The sequence below is a fragment of the Thermobia domestica genome, chromosome 6 (assembly GCF_964235325.1).
Source record: "Thermobia domestica chromosome 6, izTheDome1.hap1.1, whole genome shotgun sequence".
NCBI lineage: Eukaryota > Metazoa > Arthropoda > Insecta > Zygentoma > Lepismatidae > Thermobia > Thermobia domestica.
Window position 1 is genome coordinate 191,196,142 of NC_137459.1, and position 22,008 is coordinate 191,218,149.

The window sequence follows — 22,008 nt, forward strand, 5'->3', positions numbered from 1 at the left end:
TTATGCAACAACTAGGTTATACTAGAAGGGGTCACATAAGCTTAAAGCGGATCCAAACCGCTTCTCGACTTACTTTCGAGAGAAATTGTCCTCCATTTGAACTCAGAACCAGGACTAATTGGCCACAAATGCGATACGTCTGCCGACTCACTCACGAAGGACTCCTGATAAACATACGTTGTACTGATCTTTACGTAGGCCTACTTGTTAATATAATTGTCAAGAGTCATTTCAGAAGGACAAAAAGATAAACAGTTGCACAAGTGAAACCATTATACAGAATTACATATGGACAATTTCAAAGTACTACAGAGTACAGAAGAACTAATTTAGTCCAAGTCAGTTAACAACGACTTTTATTAGTCCAAGCGAAAAGAAATACAACGACTTAATTTGCATATCAGTAAGAAAAGTGAATAAAGATACGAATTATTTGAGTCCACTTTGGCTCTGACCCATTTATACATAAATAGATACCAAAGATACTTCTCATTTTACTAAATGCCTCTCGTGGGGTTTGTATGACCCCCCCCCCCCACACACACACAAAAAGTATGGTATTTTGATGTATTTTATCAATAGTAAACATTAATGAAACGAAACAATATTTAGAACTTTCTTTGATTGCAGTTACATAACAATAATAACAAACGATTAAAAAATCAAAAAATAAACATTCATAAACTTATATATAAAAAAAAAGCTGTTTTTGTAGTATAATCTTTTTGAGTAATGAACGGGGGATTTAGGCCAGAATATAATAAGAATAATATACGGGAGTGAAACGTGATAACCCACAAAAGTGTGTTCATCAGGATTTTACAAACACTTACACTTTTAAGGACATTTTTCGATTTTTGGTTTAAACCAGCCAACCCTGATGAGAAGTTAAGTTTCCACACGCACATCCAGTGCTTTAACAGAAAATTCGGACCTTAATCTTTAATGTACTGGATACAGTCACTCTTCGTTGCGTTATTGTTTCGTTATTTCAAGAGGCAAATAAAAGCAACGACACTTATTCTTATATATATATATATATATATATATATATATATATATATATATATATATATATATATATATACATAGATCCTTAGATAACAGATCATTTTAAATATAATATTTGAGTATGATAACTTCATATTTCTATTGCTACATTTCTATTTCGGATTGTTGATGTTGATTTGAAAAACAATTTTCTAATAATACAAAATCATTAATTATGAAATTAAAATTACAACGAATCTTTAAACTGTATTTGTTTTTCCTGATGTACGTTAAACTTGCCCATCCGCTAACTTAGTTATAGCTATTACGAGCATAGTTATCTACGTATGTTTGAAAAAAAAAACTAATGGAACAAAGATGTGAGTAACAAAAGATGTCACATCGTACGTTCCAATTGTAAAAGTTGCGAGCCACAGACCACAAGTGCTTTTATCCATGACTCAATAAGAATAAAACGCTTCAAGTTTCTACTCTTAAACTCTTATTCTTCCTTAATTTACTTACTTTATCGTTACTAATATAATACAATTGCATATCACACAAAGGAATAAGCAGAAATAGCTACCTGAGAATGAGTATTTCTAATATCGCAGTTTGATGATAAGTCTCCACTTGGAAGTTACTTAGTCCTGGAACATTGAACTATCAATGACCATGCTGCTTCGTTGAGATGCTTACTCTAACAAAACGTGTGACAGTTGTTAGAAAGTTCTGTTGAGTTGAGTTGATTTCGAGTTTAACATCTCGTTCAGCAGCGAGGCTATATGAGACATGGACCTACTGATCAACGTGGAATCCGAACCACATAAGCTCCCGCCGGGAATCGAACCCGGGTCTCCCAAGCCATAGGCGCGTACACTAACCGCTTAGCCACGAAGGAGCTCCAGAAAGTTCTGTATATAATTCAATAGGCCTAGCATAATGGAGTAACTTTCCGTTTGTTTTCTTAAAAGGTTTATTCTACAAAACTAGCCTCACTGAATAACTCGTTCACACACAAGAACCCTATTCACATCACAAAAGAACCCACTACTATGATTAAGTATTGATGCTAATCGAAGCTAGTTATTCCTAAACACTAACAATATCAGTTAAGCAATGTTCTTTTATACCATACAATTCCGTGAACATTCCAGTACAACTATCAAAGAAACAAATCATCTACACCACTTCTTTTCCTTTAATCTGAAATATGCTGTCAGAAATATAATTTCAAAGTACAGTATTATCTACGTGTATTACATAGGTATGTTATCTTTTAAAGTTCACAATACCGAAGTAACTACTGGAATTAGCAACAGGTAGGCTTTGAAATCATCCAATAAATTGAAATAAAGTTCAATACATAACAATAAACTTTACATAAAACGCTGGTCGCTCCAGAAAGCATAACTCACCTATTAAATGAGTCAAGTCGGGCAAGAATTTTAGTTTTCATTGCGTCGTAATCAAACTGTTCTACATTGGGGCAATGAGGCAAGTCTAATGTTGACGATGTTTCAAAGAATTCAGTCATTACCGCATTCAACTTATGGCGTATCAAAAATCTAATTCTGGACCACTGGAAGATGGGATCACCAGTTCTCGCCACGTGACACAGGTAATCCTCCAAGCCTTTAGGGATTTCCTTGGGTTTCTGCCGCTCAAATTCTGCAAGGAAGAATATTATTCAGATATCAAAAGAAAACAAATAACACAAAACCCAACATTGATTGTGAAACTACATACCGTTGACAATGTTCTTCTTAATAGCATCACTTTTCTCATTTGTAATAATCTTCCATGAAATTTCCCTTGTACCTAAGTATTCTTCTTCATGGGCACTAACCGGTATCATGCGCAGATGATTAATAATAAGAATTAAAGAAAAACTGATTTCTACTTTTACTTGTTTTCCCAACAGGTGAAACAAATAAGAATGGAAAGATATTGAGTACTATCCTACTAATTAAATAATTAATATTTTTCTTGTCAGAGTATGCACTTCTTTATTAAAATTAAAATAAGTTGTAACAGTTTCAATAACGTAACTTTATGTTCATCAGATGTTAATTGGTATATATATGTTCATATTCATTAATGCTGCAATAGGAAAAATATTGCAAACATGAATTGTTTACATAACTTGTAGCTTACGTATGTATGAACAGAAAAAATATGTAGGGAAATTTCCGAAAAGCTGATGATGGTAAACCGGCTTAATATAAGATTTGTCAAACACGGAAATCAAGGTACATTAAAGTGCCTAGAATCATGTACCAGCCTGCACTAAGACGCTAAATATTTGTGCCAGCAGGAGGAGGGACTCTTGAATAAACAGAAAAGAAAGATATTGTGAGCAATAAGGACAAGCTAATTATACAGCAATATGTACATTATACGCATATTATTGCACAGTCTTAAACTTTCAACTAACCCTTGAAAACTGCGTAACTTTCACATACAGAGACGATCAAATTTGGAACTAAAGAGTGCGCATTAAAATAACGTAAAACATTTGACACATGCACCAAGAACAGCGCTTTCACTCTACTCTCTTCCGTCATCTTATCCACAGTAATGAACTAAATCTGTTTAATATAACAAATAGTGAATTAAATCTAATAATGATCAAAACGGTTTCCATAAAACACAAACACACTGTAACAATTCTAAAGCCACAATAGACCCAAGAAATTTGGCGATAAAATTCGTTGTGATCGTAATCCTCAAGAACGCCTTAAGGTATTGACTCGGTCAAGAACTCCGTCTGAGCAACTGAAATAGCTAAAAATACCTTTGCTAAAGATCATTGTATACTCATTAAGATAAATCTCATTGTAAGCTCCTATTTAAGTTTTTATTAATATTATTATTATTATTTATTGTATTGTAATTCTGTGGCATTATACACTAACACGAACAAAATAAACTCAATACTATTCCAGTAAATCTTTTAAAGTGCATTCTATTGCAACTATCACTGTCAACAATTTTGTGCCCATCAGACACTCGGAACAATACTGCACAGCTAAAGTTATTCCTTCGCACCTTGTACACTGCCTAACCTATTAAATGACAGGGGAATCCATACTACTGGTAAATTAAATGGCAGCAATAATTAACTCTTATAAGAAACATAGTATGTAAAATTGTCCCAGTAGGTATATACTTAAACATTAAACAGATTGTACTTTAAGATACTGTAAAGATATTTTATGTTTGTATCTTTTTTAACTACTGTGCTAGGTGTAACTAAAATCTGTTGTTTTTGTTTTTTAGGAACTTTCTTGCTTAAAAGTGACAACATTCATCCACTCAACCGACGACTACTTCAAGTTACTGTATGTACACTTCTCCAAAATATAAATTACGCACTTGAATTTTTTAAAGTCCCTTACAATTGTGAATTTAGCAACAATACACTTAAAGTACTAAGAGAAGAAGTCATAAGAAAGAAAGAAGAAAAAACGGCAGTGAAGCCTTCCCAACACACCTTGTTTGCTACATCAAATATTCATCTCCTATTCCATTACTTAATGCAATGTTAATTTCAGAGCAAAATAGTACCTTGACAAATGCAGAAAACTTTCTTTAGTTAAACAAAACACACACGCTTTTCATCCCCCCCCCCTAAAAAAAAAAAAAAAAAAAACTTTAACGAGTTCCATCACTATCAGTAAACTGAAAAATAGTTCCACAGTTTGTTCCGATAGCCGTACGTAGATTTGAAACACTTGAACCTGGTTCGAATCGTTCTGGGTGCTTTTATCTATTTTTTTAAAAGAACCTTTTCCGCTGTTCTTAATTTATAGTTTATGATTTTATGATGAATTTCTTTCAAAAGTTTTGCTTTAAAAAGTTACTGATTGGTGTTTGTATCCGACGAGTTTCTAAACACCAAGAAAATGAATAATCTGAGCATTTTTATTTAAGGGTACATAGATGATACTAAACTGGGTCAAAGCGTTTATTCTTCCCAATATGCGTACTGACGGGGGCATGCTACGGATTTCCACCTGACAAAAATGTATGACCCTTGAAGAAGAAAATTTTCAACGATCGCTACGGATAACTTTCTCCTCCTCCTCCTCCCCCTCCCTCCTCTAGAATTTTGTGGAATCTTCATGAGAATAGAAACAAGCAACAACTCTTATTTTGTAGACGAAGGCGTTAAGGAGATTGGTTTACCAAACTCTGTTATATATCTACCCTGTTCATGTGTCCGTCCGTCTGCAGGAAAAAAACATCAATGATTACTTGATGGATCAGCACCAAATTTGTTCAGTATGTAAAGGGTCAAAAGTTACAAATCGAGTTTCATTACAAAGTCAATATTAAAACCGACAGTAATAGAAATAAACATTTACCGGTGTTTACGTTGATTACTATACGGCAAAAACGGTAAACTATGCATATGAAGAAGAGGTTTTCTGCAATCAATTAAGCATCCCGAGAGCACATTTCATCTATATCCTTTATTTTCTACTAAAACCGCCACAGCAGTACAAGTATTAGAAGCACAGTACAACTTTTCGCTTCAGTACTGATCTACACAGACCTAAAGCAAGATATCTACGATCTCCATGTAAATAATATGTGATGGGTGGGGTATATAAGCGAGTTCATACTACCTAATGAAAATATTCAATTCGCGCATTGATTCTCATTCATTTTCAAGTACTCGGACGTTATGCCAAACAGTTGAAGTTCCAGTAAGTTCTTTTTAACGTTTCAGTCCCACAGACATTGATGTTGCCCTGGTTCAGTTCAAATCAGTAGTTCGTGAACTTTGTATAGCTATTCCGTGGTGCTTCTTGACAGGTTTCAATAGACCCCGTGCATTATTTAATGACGTAATTACAAACGTATAATTACTATTTTTGACACAAACAATTTGTTAATTATAACTAGTGTTCCTCTATTTTTTTAAATTTAAACCAAACCACAAACCCATACCATACATTAGGTAGACGTATTCTGACATACGTGCAGTTGCAAATCTTAGCGCATTTTCCAAGTACGTCGGTATTCTTAATACACTGACAAAGAACTCTGAAGAAAGATATCAACTACTTGATATCTACGTTACAACTAAGCAATATAGTTTGCAGTCCTTGATGGATTTATTTTGGAAGGGCTGTGCCAAATACTGAACTAGTTGCATCTGTGGATAGTGTTTTACAGATTCTGAAAGACCGTAATTTGCTAGACATAGCCGTCCCGTGAGTGAACCAAGGGGGACATTTTCCCCAGACGCAACGTTATATGGGTGCAAAGCCATAGGAAGAGATAGGCTGTTTAAGAGAAGTAATAATTTACTCTTTCTGATTCAATGAGTTAAGAAAGTTAGACCTTCATGTAAAGTTGTTTAAAATCGTTCTGATGTGCCAAGACCATATAAAGTTCATAGGTGTAATTACAAACTGCGAAGAAATAAAATGCCTCACCAAATTTAGTAGACTCAAATATTTCTTTCTGTTCCTTACTTAGTAATAATAAGAATAGTAATATGAACCACGTTCTAGTAATGATAAATGAGTTATTAGGGCTCGATAGTGATTTCCTGAACGCTAGAATTCCGGATTTATTATCAGGTTTACGAAAATCTCATGGATCTTTGTAAGAGATGATTTGCACCAAGGAGAAATTACATTGAGATATATAGAAAATATTTTACACATGTGCGACTTCTTATTTTTGGATAGGTTGCAAAGTTGTAAATCACCCCCATGTAATACATCTATATATATAAAAGAGAACGCACAAAATCCTTTGTCCGCTCATCACGCTAATACGGCTGAACCGATTTCTTTCATTTTTGGGGGGTTGTTAGGATTTGGACCCTAGATGGTTTTTATCATATCACTTTAATTTTCAATTACCAGTGTCTTGAGATAATTGACCATTCAGGTGTCCATACGTACAAATCCTTTGTTATTAGTTCATCATAGGTATAAAAATAAACGTATTTATATGCAACCCGCATGACCCTGTGACTCGGCGGGTTAACATAACTGACAGGCGCTATAAATCACTTGAAAGCGAAAAAGTAAAAATTATCTAAGTAACAAAGTTTATTGCGTTCCGGGATGACCGCAGCGAAGCGGGGCGGGTTGGGGTGACCGCAGCGAAGCGGGGCGGGTTAACATAAATGACAGGCGATATAATGTTAACATTTACTGCAATCTTCTATGGTTTTTATCATATCACTTGAAAGCGAAAAAGTAAAAATTATCTAAGTAACAAAGTTTATTGCGTTCCGGGGTGACCGCAGCGAAGCGGGGTGAACGCTGCTAGTTTACTATAAAACTGAAAAGTTACAAAATATAAATAAATAAAATCACTCAGTGGGATTCCAACCAGGTTCAAAAGTATTGGACCTCCACAAAAAAGGCAAGTTAATGCTGATGGCTATCAAAACAACTACAAAGCTTTTCTTCACCTATATGGATAAATAACAATTTTTTTTTTCTAACGTTTTTTGAGGTTGAAAGGTGTGTGTATTTTATTTACAAACAAGTTTTCTTTATTTGCCAAGATTCCGTTTTGTTCTAAAAGTATCATTACATTAAGTAACAAAAGAGAAGCTGAGTATTTGAAACAGTAAACTGTGTTTGGAAATATCGTTATCTTTTTTCTTATGACTTCCCCTCTTATTACTTCGAATGCGTTGTTGCCAAACTGACAATTTTAAGGGACTTAGAAAAATTACTTTGGAGAAGTGTACAATGTGACCAGGTCAACATTGTTTCCAATTTGGTGATCATATGCAAATCCAATTTTTATAGTTTTGAATGTTGATCTGTACCTAAACAGTAATAAAACAATTTGTAATCGTTACTTTTATTGTTTTTTAAAACGCAACTAGTAATAACGCCCTAATCCTTCACCAATTATCTATCTCAGTTTTAACAATGGATTATTCTCTCTTATATTACAATGTGGGCTAAACTGCCGTAGAGGGCGGCCCCGGACAAGACCCACATGAAACTGTTTTCAACGTTGAATTACAATATATGTTCTTACTTTAATATACCTTACCTACAATTACCCCTGTTTCATTCCAGGGCTTCACTATTTATTGTTAATCACAAATAAATAAATAAATATATATAATTTTCCGTGCTTCCTTTGTCTTACCTACATCCATATGCATCTATATAGTATTACTGCGCAAAATAAGTACCTTCAAACTGTTAAGTGTTACAAACTACGCACTACTCAGAAATTATAAAAACAATGAATGCTTACATTCTCAGTGCGATGGACGATATAGCATCGAAATTGCTACTAAAAATTCGTAAATGATATCCTTCCTTGTTGGGTGTTTCCGGGGTGTTTCGGGGTGCAGTCCCCTATCAATGATAGTCCCTAGGACTTAAAAGTTACAAAACGCATACAAAAATACTTCTTTCCTGTGTGCTAGTCATTTAAATAGGGGAATATTTACATTAATGAAAAAAGAAAGTCCTTGAGCATCACATGCACTCTTACTGCCTTAGAAAGTATTTCTTAAAGGAAATCCTCCATTAATACGTGCAGAATAGGGATGGACGGTTCCTGAAAATGGAAACCGCTGTTAGTTTGCACTTAAACCGGTTTGGAACAGTTAACCGAAACTGAACTAAACCGAACCTTCTTAAACCGAACGGAACTGTCATCAAACCGAGCCAAAGGGTTTGAAAAGTGGTTTTGTTTACTATCGGCTAACTTAATAACGCAAACTGATTTCCATTGATTTCGAATATTGACTGAAACCGAACAAAATAGAATTCAAACAGGACCCACCGGTTCTTAAACCGAACCAAACCGGTTTTTGGAACACTCCTAGTACTAACTGATTTCTGAAGAGCTGAAAATTAATGCAGCGTGTGGATGTATGGCATAAGAACTACAGTCCATTACGCGCGAACCAATTTGTGCTAGGTAGCTACTAGAAAGCACGATTGCTATCTAACTATGCAGGCCACGAGCACAGCAGGGGTGGAGAGCAGTAGCGACGGTCGGCGTACGCATAAATAAATTAAAAAAAAAAAAAGAAAGAAATGAAATCTTTAAGATTTACGTCCCACAGTTACACATAAATAAGGATAGTGGAAAAACACTTCATACGGCATAAAACGTATACACTGTGTTTCGCAAAGCTTTGCGACACTTGCATTCTGACTGCATACTGCCTTGGCATAGCAGTTCCTTTCATCATTTCTGTTATTGAGTTTTGTGTAGTACAGAGCACACTTTCCATTTCATACTTCTACCTTATCATGTATTCAAAGTATCACACCCCGCTACTTTTTATTAATTTTACAATTGTATGCAAAATCAAATACAAAACATTTTCCGTGGATTTTAAAAATTTATGCTTCCATAACATCGGATATCACCCAAAATTATGGCCCATTTCACTAAACACTGTAATATCATGCTTTATTTGTTGTTCACCAATATGCAAACTCATACAGTACAGAATTTAACATCGGTTTTCTCCCTTATTAATCAACCTACACTGATAACCTTCGTAACTTTTTTGTTACTCTTATAACATTTCGTCTGATTCTGTTCATTCCTCCGTAAATTTTGCATTTCGGGGCCGCCATCTGCGGCAGTTAATCCACAATGTGTTTCATACACTCAATTAGTAATTACGAAATCTCTTAGTTTATAACGCAAGACTAAGAAATTTACTTATGTAGGTGGCAAATACTTAACCCATGTATCAACGAACACATTCCACTAATTTTTTTTTTCTTCCGGATATTATTCAGTATATTCCCTAAATTTATTTCATAAGGGGGGTCTGGTGGCCAAGGGAGATTCTGGCCCAAGTAGCGGCTCCGGAGCCGTTGAGAGGGATTGGACTTGCATTCCTTCGTGCAGACTCACTTTCAGAGGACCCGGTGGGGGCACTCGGTCGAAAAAGCGTAAAACGCTTTTTCAGGCCAGCCACCCTGAATGAGGTTTTCCTCATTCACACCAGGCAAATGCCGGGGTGGTACCTAACATAAATCCCATGCCGCTTCCTTCCTTCCCCAATCCTTTCTTCCTTCCCTTTCCCCGGATTGTGTGCTCGCCGAGGGACGTCATCCCTCAAAACGTGACGGATTAAGTAGCCTTAGATGCCGACAGGCCAGAAATCTAAATTCCCTCACTTTCGGAGGATTTCAGAGTACGTACGCAATAAGAACTATTGTACAAAAGACACTACTAACACGTGCTAGGTGGCCACTAAAAGGCACGAATGCCATCTCACAGAGTCAAAGCAGGAGCGCAGCAGGGAAGCTCAAACGACAGCGAGGAGGTGCGTCCGTAGAGACCAGGCGCGTCAGCGGTGGTCAATATACACATAAACGAGGATAGCGCAAAACATAGTATGTACGATAAAACACTTAGGCTACCTTATGTGTGGATTTGGGGGAGATACTAAATGCCATCTTCCAAGAAAAATAAGTCTTTCCTGCTGGTATAGTAGCTAGCTTGTGTGCCTTTGGTGCACATGGCTCCGGCTTCGATTCCTGGTAGAAGAGAACAAGAAGATATATTTCACAACCATTCACTTTCATTAATCATTCGTGCCCTTTATCTAAAAGGGCATAGCCATGGGACATTAAACTAAAAAGAAATAACTTTATTTTCCCAGGAAGAATAAAGAAACAAATACCAAGAAATATGTCATACCGGTATCTAAAGTTGGTGTTATGTCCAGATAGGACTGCAGATTAACATTTAGATCACGTATCATCAAAGGAAAAGCATTAAATTTGTGGTTGTTGGGCATGTATTTGCGATTATATCTAGTGAAAGTGAAAGAAGACACCAGAAAAATCATTTCATGGAATATAAGTGCGACAAGTGTTCATTAGCACCGTTAATTAGTATCCTTAGTCGGAAACCAACGTACCAAGCATATCTGTGATCGTACACCCACCGTCACCGCCGCACCTGCTGCCTATAAACTTTCTCCCACGGACCCACTATTTTCATCCTGCCCCGAACCAGTTTACATCAAAAATGACTAGCACAATTACGTTGTTTTCCGCTTCAATTCTTAAAACTTTACCCGACGTTAGTTTTTAGACATACCGTGAAAGTGTACGTACTTATAGCATGCACCAAGGAAATAACCACTTGAATGTATTAGCGCAGTATTCACAAGGAAAGTGATGCACGCATTTTATAAATTGGCATATATATATTGTTCTTCTGTACGTAGAAACATATACTTAAAACCATCAGTATTGTTAAGTAACACAATTCGTTCATTAGACGTTCACGGGAAGCTTTACCAACAGAATGCATTAATATATGTCGATCGGAATTACATGTAGAAAGTAAAGGTACGATAGGTTCAATGAAACGAAACAACTTTCTCAATTTTCCCAGTCTTCAATACGCGTATTATTTTGCACTGGTCCTCACATAACTACCTTAATTTTAGACTAAGCAACCCACATATTAAGTTTGTTTGGATGCAACTATGACAAATAAGGTGTACTTGACCGCTCACATACCCCGGGAAGTTTCAGTGGTTCGGTGCGAGTGATATGTGTAAACATTACGCAATACTTCCCCTATAGCTCACTCAGATTAGTTTTGAACGCTTACTTTGATCATTATACGTACCATCCAGAAGGCTCAGCACATCTTCCCAGTTATCCATACTTCAGAATTATGCAAGTATACGAAGACAAATCTACATAAACAAACCACTTCTGTTTCAAACACAGACCCCCTTCCTCCACGCAAGAGGAACGAGGATTTATAGGGTTACCAGATCACAACAACAGTAATCAAGTTTGCCAGATAGCACAACGTGAAAATCTCCAAGCAAAGATTGACAGTTTTGCAAGTTGCATAAACTATTTCATGTATTATATATACTATTTAAGCAAATCTGTTTATTTCTTCATACCGATATTTGAAAGTTTAAAACTATGTCAATATATTAAAGCTTCGCCGGACTACTATTTTAGAGTAATATATAGCATGTGAAAGGAATATCAAATTCCCTAAAGTAATGCAAAAGTAAACTAATACAGTGTAACTTAAGTTTTGGTATACTACAATTTGAAAATGTTTCATTAAAATTGAGTACGCGGCATCAGAAGGCGTATTTATACGGATCACATTTTGGTGCAAATTTACTGTAGAGATCCTTACATATAAAGTAGGTTTAATTCGATATGTTTCTTTTTCAGTAAATCAATTCTGTATCTGAAACGATTTTTTTTTTTTTTTTTTTTTAGGTGTAGGCAGAGGCGGACTGGGCCGCCCAGATAACCGGAAATTTCCGGGTGGACTTTGCCATATGCAAAATCACTTAAGAAATTACTCGATTAGTTGTAACTATTTCAAAACTCTGTTCTAATTCACAGTAACCATTGGTGTAACTAACAGGCCCACAGTGCTAGCGAAGGGAGGGCACTATAGTACTCGCGCTGAGTCGTGAAGCGTGGGCTTAAAACCAATCATAGAAATATTTTGCTTGAGCTCCAACACATCGGAAAACTTCGGTACAATTCGTGGAGCCACTTCCCGAGCGCACACTTGGGGAAACGTCGAACAGCTGAATTCACCAACTATGTTGCCAAAGTTTGAAGACATAGTAAACGAGTATATAAAAAAGGCATTTAAAAATTACAAATAATAACACTGCACAATAATAATTACTGTAACAACTATTCTAAAATGGGAACAATAGCACAAATAGTAACAACGAAAATGTAACGCAACAAAAAGGAATTAACAAAACGGAACTTGACGCCAATCCGACAACACTGTACTCTCGGGAGATGTTTTCCGTGTAGCGCGAGAGAAGACACTGATAAAATTTGATGAGTGGGGGATTGGGTGGCGAAATCGGTAGATCTAGGTCAAGCTTCATGACTCGGCGCGAGTACTATAGTGAAAGGGAGCCACCGCCCGATCCTGTAGCATTATTTGTTGAAAAATCAATAAGACAATAAAAAGTTTCAAAATTACATGGAAGTTATTAACTCGAAAATGTAATCTCGTCCATAATTTATGTATCCAATATTGTGATGTCCACTCGATAACACAGGGGTGCCCACAAGGGGGGCTATGACGCAAACTGCGTCATTGAAATATTTGGGGGGTTAAAAATCTATATAAATATGTTTGAGGGGGTGTAAAAATTAATCGAAAAGATTTTTTTCATGGAAGAACACCTATGGATAGACAATTGCGGGGGGGTGCGTCATGGACATAAGGGGAGGCACCACTGGATAACATATAAAGAGCATGGAACTGATTCTCCTATGGTAAGGAAACTGTGTTAGACATGGAGTTGTTGGACGCGATTAGCGCCGATAAATAGGCCTAATGGTCCCCTGTGCACCAGCGGCGGCTGGTACTATATGTTGCATGGTTGTGCAACGGGATATATTTTTTAAATACTAAAGATATTTTTAGGTATTAAAGTAGTGTATCAGTAAAAAATAAACCTTTTCTCTTGAGTTCAAAACAGTATTGATGCATTTCTTTTAAAAAAAATCTAAAAAAAAAAAAAAACTGAAAGAGAGTGATTTACGTTTCCAGTTGCAGTGAGCGTTGCCACTGGACCAGTAACATTGAACATATGGCATCGAACTCCTATCTCTTAACATGAGGAAGTGAATTTATTCCTGCGTCGCTGCTATTCTTCCGTATGGCTCCCTTCCAGTTGTACCTTTTTCTGCCACTGGTATATAGTCAGCTTCTGTAATAGTTACGATTTCCTCCGCTTGGCAGCGCTTGACTCAATTGATAGAGTGAGTGATATATAGATACTTGGAAGAAAGAAGTCATTCACAAAACAGAAACTCGCAAAGAACAAATACACGTCCTGGTAGCAGGGGCGGATCCAGGCTGAATGTTTAGGGGAGGGCGGTCGTTCGAAGTCAATAGGTTTTATTTTACATTTATAGTACAAAGGTAAAAATTCTTGTTATAGTTTTTTTATTTTTAAAATAAAAATATCCTATTTTCGGGGGGGGGGGGATCGAGTCTCGAAGCACAAAATGTCTCACCACTGGTCTAATTCCTAGCTCTGTGTCTTTCGTGCACATGATCCCGTGTTCAATTTTCGGCGGAGAACATAAAAAATTAATCTCAAATCATTCACTTTCAATACTCATCTGACTTCTTTAGTCTAAATTGCTGGAATATTAAACTAATATATATTTTTTCATTTTCGAAGGAAAACTTCTTAGATTTCATGCTTCTTTATAGTAGAACAGCAGACAAAAATAAGTGGTTACTGAAAATAGACTCTGTTTCTTATATTCATACAAAGAAATGCTTACAAATGCATATTGTCGGAGGAGAGAGGTGTTTCCGTACCCAAAAGAAAATAAGCAGAAAATATTTGCGGTAGCGATGCTTTCTATTAAAAAAAAAAAATGGCAAGCAACATTTCAGATTTCAATAAAGTCATAGAAAAGTTTCAAGCTCGAAAAGAATGAAAAAAGATCTTCCATTTTAAAATAATGCGTAGTTTACTTAATTAAATAATTTTGTTTAACTGCATGCATGAATATATGCATTTTTCTTTCTTTTTTCATCTTTTCGGGTTAACGATATCATTCATGGCTTACAGCACATGCTATATATTCAATTTATCTTTTGTTCAATGACATGAGTGAAGAAGTTTTGTATATAAATAGTGTATAAACGTAAAATGATAGTGGTTGTTTGAAAAAAAGGAAATAGCTTATATTAAACCAATATTAGACAATACACTTCAATCAATAAATATACAAATAGAGCTTAAAAGGACTTTCCTCTTCATATTTCCTGAATATTTTTTGGATATGACTCAACAATGCTGGGGGAAGAGAACACTTGCACGTGCCTACAGACCTTTTATATTGCTACATTGCAACCAGTGCTTCTACAAACCGCTACTGCTGTGCACACGGGTGATGTCAGAATACGGACTCGAAGCCCAAGAAACCGGGTCACGAACAGAGCCCTGCAAACCCAGGCCCGAAGACGGCCCGGCCCGGCCCGGATGGATCTGAATTCTGTGCCCGGCTCGACCCGGCCCGGCCCGAATCTCGAGCCGGGCTGTAACCGGGCCGGGCACATTCCGGGCCGAATCGGGCCGGGCACATTTCGGGCCGAACCGGGCCGGGCACATATCGGGCCGAACGGGGCTGGCCCGGCTCGCCCCGAACACTGTGAAAGAAGGATCGGAAACTAATGTTGGCAGCCTGTGTTAATCGTAATGTGTTTGGGAAATTAACTCTTTATTCAGGAGTGTAAAGTACTGTGCTTCAACTTCAAAGTCTTATTATTACTACTACTGCTACTGCTATTATTATTATTATTATTATTATTATTATTATTATTATTATTATTATTATTATTATTATTATTATTATTATTCATACTATTGCTACTATTACTATTATTACTATTATTACAACTACTACTACTTCTGCTACTACAACTGCTACGACTTCGCGTCAGAGTTGACATGTCTGGTAGTACATACCTTACAATCTAAGTACAGAAAAAATCAAAGAAATACTAGTTATTAAGGTCAGTCTGCGTAGAATGCGAACAGATGCTTGACTAGGGGCAACGGTGGCTCAGTAGGTAAAGCACTCACATCTGGTGCTAGAGGTCGTCGGATCGATCCCTTCTCGTGTTATGTGAGCTTTGTGGTGGACAAACGCCGTGAGCGTGGGAGTTTTCGGATTAGCCCGTTTTCGTCCACTGTCTTCACTCCACCAATTCATCCATCATCATCCATACGTCTTGAGCTGTAATTGCCTAAAGAACATATGAGGAAGTCAAGTCCTTGACTTACTAATTAGAATTTGTTCCCTACCATTAGACCACGGAAGCCGAAACCATCGCAATTTGTAGTAATGTTCAATTAGCACGGCAGATTCCAAATCATGTTACATGTTACTGTATTCTTTATAATTCGATGCTACAATAATAATAACAAAAAACAATGATCAAATAAATCACCCAGACCCCAGTTTCGATGAAGTGTTCCTGGAACGGTTCGTAACAAGAAAATAACAGAGCTATATGACGGAATGCGAGGCAGTAAATCAAAACAAAAGTCCCCTGAATGAAAAATGTATAGATATCAGCTATCATAAATGCCTCTTAAGATCACAATAGAAGGGATAGTTGATATTAAGAAAATGAAAATATAAGGTTTCTTAAGAAACCAATAGTGCAAACTGAACATCGCTTTACTGTATGTGCTTGTACGCATCAAATAGCACGGAAACAGAGTCAACAGTATCAGGCTTTATTGGAAAAACTGAAAAAGCTTGATTTTATAAGGGATTTGGGAGTTATTTTTGATTCAAAATTATCCTTTATTCAACATATTGAAACTATTTGCAAAGAAGTCTACAAAAATCTTGGATATATTTATCGAGTCAGTAAAGATTTCCGAAATGACCAAACTTTAATTGTACTGTATTATGCATACGTCAGGTCGAAATTAGAATATTGTAGTAATATATGGAACCCTAATATACAGAAATACTCATTCTTGATTAAGCGTAGGGGAAGGTCGTCTGGTATCGGACACCTTAGCTTTTTTTTAGTCTGTCAGGCTAAAAAATACCTATATCCAATTACTTAATGCACAAAACGATACCTTGGTATCTTATACAGAACATGCTAAAGGTGATTTGACAGAGAAACTAATAATGTTTATTTTTGTAAAAAATCAAAGATAATAGAAATTAGCGTCCTTAAAAAGTGGAGGGTGGTATCGGACAAACATAAAACTATAGATAATCGCTCTTTTGAGGTAATTTAATAAACCAACTACTTATAGAACCACTTACAATTGCTAGCTGTTTACTTACAGGAGTTCTTATACACAAAATACAGTTTTATTAGGCTTTGAAAGAGCCTAAAATAAAAGTAAAACACAAATTTCAAACTTCTTAGTCTCATCTCCACTTATTTTTTTATTGCAACACAAATCACAATGATAAAACAGTTTGTCATCAACATTGGTATATTGTTCATGGACCCAGTCTTTATATACGTTACACTACATCCAATCTTCATCAAAAGACTTCCCACAGATTATGCTGTTTAGTTTTTCAGCAAGTTTGTAAGTTAGTTTTAATAATTCTGGTTTGCTTAGTGGCATTAGTTGACTATCCAAAGCCTTTACATGATTGTATAGTGTTTCCTCTTGGTCGCGATCAAACGTTCTACTAAACATGCCTTTGTTATCCGAGAAGCAAGGCTTCTTTTCCTTTCAACAGTTTTTTTTTTGACACAATCTCCTAATGTACTCTTAGGAACACTAAATCTAAAACCGGCTACACGTAGTGCCATTTATTTGGAAATAACTTTATCCATGGTCAACCTTATATTTTCTTCATCCCAATTGCCATGTACTTTCCCAATGGTTTCCTGAAAAAGCCAGAAACGTCATGTTTATTTGCCAATGTAATATCCGATACCACCCGATTTCACTTTGTCCGATACCAGCCGAATGACTTGCAACGTATGAATGGCTATCTACCGGATTATAACAACACGAATGCAACTATACTCCTAAATTATAATATATACATCCTAATAAATGTTGTGATAACAATAATATATCAAAACACTTATTTTGTAATAAGTTATAGCCACATAAATCTATCTCCATGCACCTGGTCACTCGCAAAAATACAAAAACCTTGAAGCACGAGACACACCGTTCATGGGACAAATCCACTATGGTGTGGGCTTGGTTAATTCATTCCGATCAACTCACTGTAAGCTTATTAGGTGCAGTCCTAAGCGGGAAATAACGAAAACTGCTTTTGGCCGATACCACCCGCTGTCCGATACCAGACGACCTTCCCCTACTCAAAATAAGTTTTTAAGGCTTCTTACACTTAAGAAAACAAAATTCTACCCGAAATTTGAATGCTACATTAACCTTGTTGAAAATTTTAAATTTGAAACATTAGAACTCAGGAGAAGAAATATTGATTTATTATTTTTACACAAACTCTTTCATGGCAAAATAGACTGTCCTGATCTTAACGACCAAATATGTATCAACGTACCATCCACTAAATTGCGCACTCCTTCGAAAAATACATTAAGCAGATCTCCTATATGGAGAACTAGTGCAACCTATAACAAGTTAGTTAAAGAAAATTCCAACCTTGATGTATTGGCAAAGGATGTAAGTAGTTTTAAGAATTCTATTAATTATGTAAGCCGAATGTAATTATTACCAATAGTTTTATTAACCTACATAATCTGTATAACGTATATACTATGTAACACTGTAATTTGTAGCATCATACTATAAACAATACATGAACATGTAACACCATTCGATATTTGCCTTGCTAATTGAACATTACTACAAATTGCACTGATCTTATGAGCACACCAGTTCATGGTTTTGGCCTCCGTGGTCCAATGGTAGCGTACCAAATTCTACTTACTAGGTCAAGTGCTTGACTTTATCATACGTTCTTTAGGTAACTACGGCTCAGGCTGTATGGATGATGATGGGATGAATTGGTGGAAAGAAAACAGTGGGAGGAAGCGACACCCCAGAAACTCCCACGCACACGGTGTTTGTCCACCACAAAGCTCACATAGCATGAGCAGGGATTGATCTGACGACCTCTAGCACCAGATGTGAGTGTTTTTTTTCTACTGAGCCACTGTTCTCCCTCGTAGATCAAGCATCGGTTCACATTCTACGCAGACCGGCCATAATAACTAGCATTTCTCCATTTTATTCTGTATTTAGAAGGTAAATTCGGTACCACCAGACATGTCAACTCTGACGCGAAGTCGTAGTGGTTGTAGTAGTATTAGCAGTGGTCGTAGTAGTAATAGTAGAAGTAGTAATAGTAGTAGTAGAAGTAGTAATAGTAATAGTATTACCAGTACATCGCAGTCTTGAAAAAGAGTAAATTTCCCTAACACATTACGAATAACATAGGCTGACAGTAAGAACGTACGAACACGGCAAAAATAGAGGTAGTGGAGGACATTAAAAAAAACAAATAGGCTGACAATATTAGTTTCCGAACGGCTTTTCAGAGTATCCGGGCCGATATGTGCCGGCCCGGTTCGGCCCGAAATATGCCCGGCCCGGTTAGGGCCCGGTCCAGTTTGATATTACTTGAAACGGGTCGGGCCGGGCACCGGGCCGAACCGGGCGCGCCCGACCCGTGCAGGGCTCTGGTCACGAAAATGCCCCCTTTTTTGTTATAAACAATGAGTACATATTAGTTCTGGTCCATAAGAATAAGCATTTAGATAATTCCCATCGTAAGTTCCCTTTCAGGAGAAGCACAATCATTTATAGAGTCTAGTAGCCAAATTATTCATAATATTAAACTTCGCGTTTCCACTTAACTCAAAGTTTGTCAATTTCGCATTATTTTTGTTGCCAGGCTGCAGTTACAAATTCTCTTTCCTTTGCTTTCTGTGGGCGATTTCATTGTTGACATTTTCAGAAATACAATTGCATGTAGTCAATAATATTGAATTCTCGTAGTATACAGAAAGAATTCGAAGCCGTGAAGTGAAATATGCAATAATTTGTTGTGAAAGAAATTCATATTCAGTTCATATAAAATCACGCCTGTTAGTTAATGTGCCATAATAACTTTTTATTTTAATATAGATAATAAGAGTGCTTTGAACAGTCTTGGGCGTATTAATAGAATATAGGGTATGACGTTATAGAAAAAGAGTAAATAAACAAATGAATAAGTGAGTAATAATATTATATATATATAGTGGCGGATCCAAGGAGGCTATAGGGGCTATATCCCTCCTTTGACACTCAAGTTTACACTGGATAAAATGGGCTTCAATCCTACTTTACACTGGATAAAACGGTAAACTATGGTTTAGCCCCTCCCTTGATCATATCCTGGATCCGCCACTGTATATATATATGATAGAGAGTATTAATAAATAAGAGGAAACCCATGTATATATGTGCCCAGTGGTAAAGTTTGCTACAAGGTATTGATTGTATGTATATAACGATAAATATATTAGTACATTCATTATTACGCCAGGATATTTGTGTGAGGATAGTGTGTTACGTAAAAATGATGGATGGTATTTTCACGTTGTGACTTGACATTCAATAGTAAACATACCGGCTAACTGATCAACCAGCCTGACGATACGAATAATAGTCATATAGTAAATAATTCCGGATATTTTCCAGTTAATTACAAACTAGAATAACCGTTTGTAGACTTAAAACAATTTAAAAATATTAGTTCTGTGTATATTTGCGATATCAGTCTGCAACTTTAATTTTTTTCTTTCCAGGTCACCTGATTAAGCTAAGTTCATTTCTATCCTCAGAGGTGACGAAGAGGATAGGATCGAACAATATAGAACATTTATTAAATAGACTCTCGTTATTTTAGTACCCAGATGTCGCTCCTCCCCGTCCAAATATTTTCATTTTTTCCTTAGTTTTAAACTAGGTAGCTATTGAAATTGAACGACACCTCAAGGTTGACACCCTTGCGGATGTGGGAGCTGCTAGTAAGATTTGGCAATCAACTTACTAGTATAAAATTTATTTTATTTAATTTTTTGTTAATTTTGGCAACTCTCTGTTAGGATTTCTTCTGTTTTATCGACTTTGGTCTAGTTTTCCATACTTTCCTCGGAACTCTTCTTAGTTTCTGAGGGGTCGGATAGTTTTTTTTTAAATATAGAAATTCTAAATTAGAGGCCACATCATCCTTCCGGTAGGGCAGGGTCTCCAATGGCGATTAACCGGATAGTGTGCGGAGTGGAATTTCCCTAAAGTCTTTGTCTTTATGAAAATCCCATTAAGGGCACGGACTAGTCATGCACTTAGAGATATTTATTTTACGCTACGCATTTTAGTAGGCTACTTGTTTCGGCATATATCAAAATATGTTTGACTTTGGATTGTTGTATGCCTCAATCCGACCACTTATCTTTGTAGTTTTAGTGTCCTAGCTTATTCCTTTCGCCCCGCTTTTTCTCTCTCTTCTCTATCTATCCCTCTATTCTCTTCTTCAAGATTTTAAAAATTTTTAACTTCCCCTCCCCCCAGTATTGAACTTCATAAATGCCAATCATTCAACATATATCATTTGAACTTGATTTACCAACTGATATTTCGCGAAAAACGATTCACGGAGGTATTCGTTGATGTGGAAGGTTAAGGGAAGGTTTTATCATCATATAAATTGCTAAATGCAATAGTGAGCGATGATTAAGTACACGATACATTTTTCTTTATTCGTTCAGAATTTCTACAGATTATCAGTCCTTTTCTAGTTTTGTTCCATTGATAATCACAAATGTAAGTGTTGTTGTACTTGTTCTGGGCCAGAAAATAGTTTTAACATTTTAGAATCATATACATATTATGTGCTTACGTGCCAGCCACACTAGTTAGATGTTTCCCAGTTTAAATAAAATATTTGAGAATACTAATTTTATCATTATGCACGGGTAATTAGCCGAATTGGTATATGTGTGATATGTCGGATTTTTCTCATGTAAAGTGTTGCAACCTAAAAATTCAATTTGTCGGGGTTATTAATTTGAAAGATTAAATAATTATTAAATATATATATATATATATATATATATATATATATATATATATATATATATATATATATATATATATATATATGTGCGTGTGTGTGTGTGTGTGTGTGTGTGTGTTGATATATTAATGTGTGGAATATAAATATAATATTGAATTGAGTAGATAAATATGTGTAAAGAGTCTTAGTACCTACCCCGAACGGTTTCTGGTTGCCATAGCTACGAAATATCCGATAAATGTATAGTTCGCGGCATAGAAATTGTTACAAAAATTCTAAGTCCAAATTAATAACAAAGTCTTGCCCCGTTTTCTTATGCAACAAGAAATACATGTCTCAATCGATTAGTTTTTTCTTGTATTCAATACAACTTCTCCCGCTCATCCACCTCTTCTTGTCTAAAACAGTGAGTGTGGCGTAGTACACTCTTTCCATT

General features: G+C 36.1%; 1 protein-coding gene across 1 annotated transcript in view; it reads right to left on the reverse strand.

Annotated features, from left to right (window-relative positions):
• LOC145688372 (uncharacterized) overlaps positions 1-11,772 on the reverse strand; it is a 53,001-nt gene extending 41,229 nt beyond the window's left edge. Inside the window, exons 1-2 of the mRNA XM_081762536.1 lie at positions 11,614-11,772; positions 2,409-2,661 (exon numbers count right to left, since the gene is read on the reverse strand). Coding sequence (XP_081618662.1) covers positions 2,409-2,661; positions 11,614-11,650 — 290 coding nt within the window. The 5' untranslated portion in view covers positions 11,651-11,772. The remainder of the gene's footprint in view (positions 1-2,408; positions 2,662-11,613) is intronic.
• Between the last annotated feature and the right edge of the window lie 10,236 nt (positions 11,773-22,008).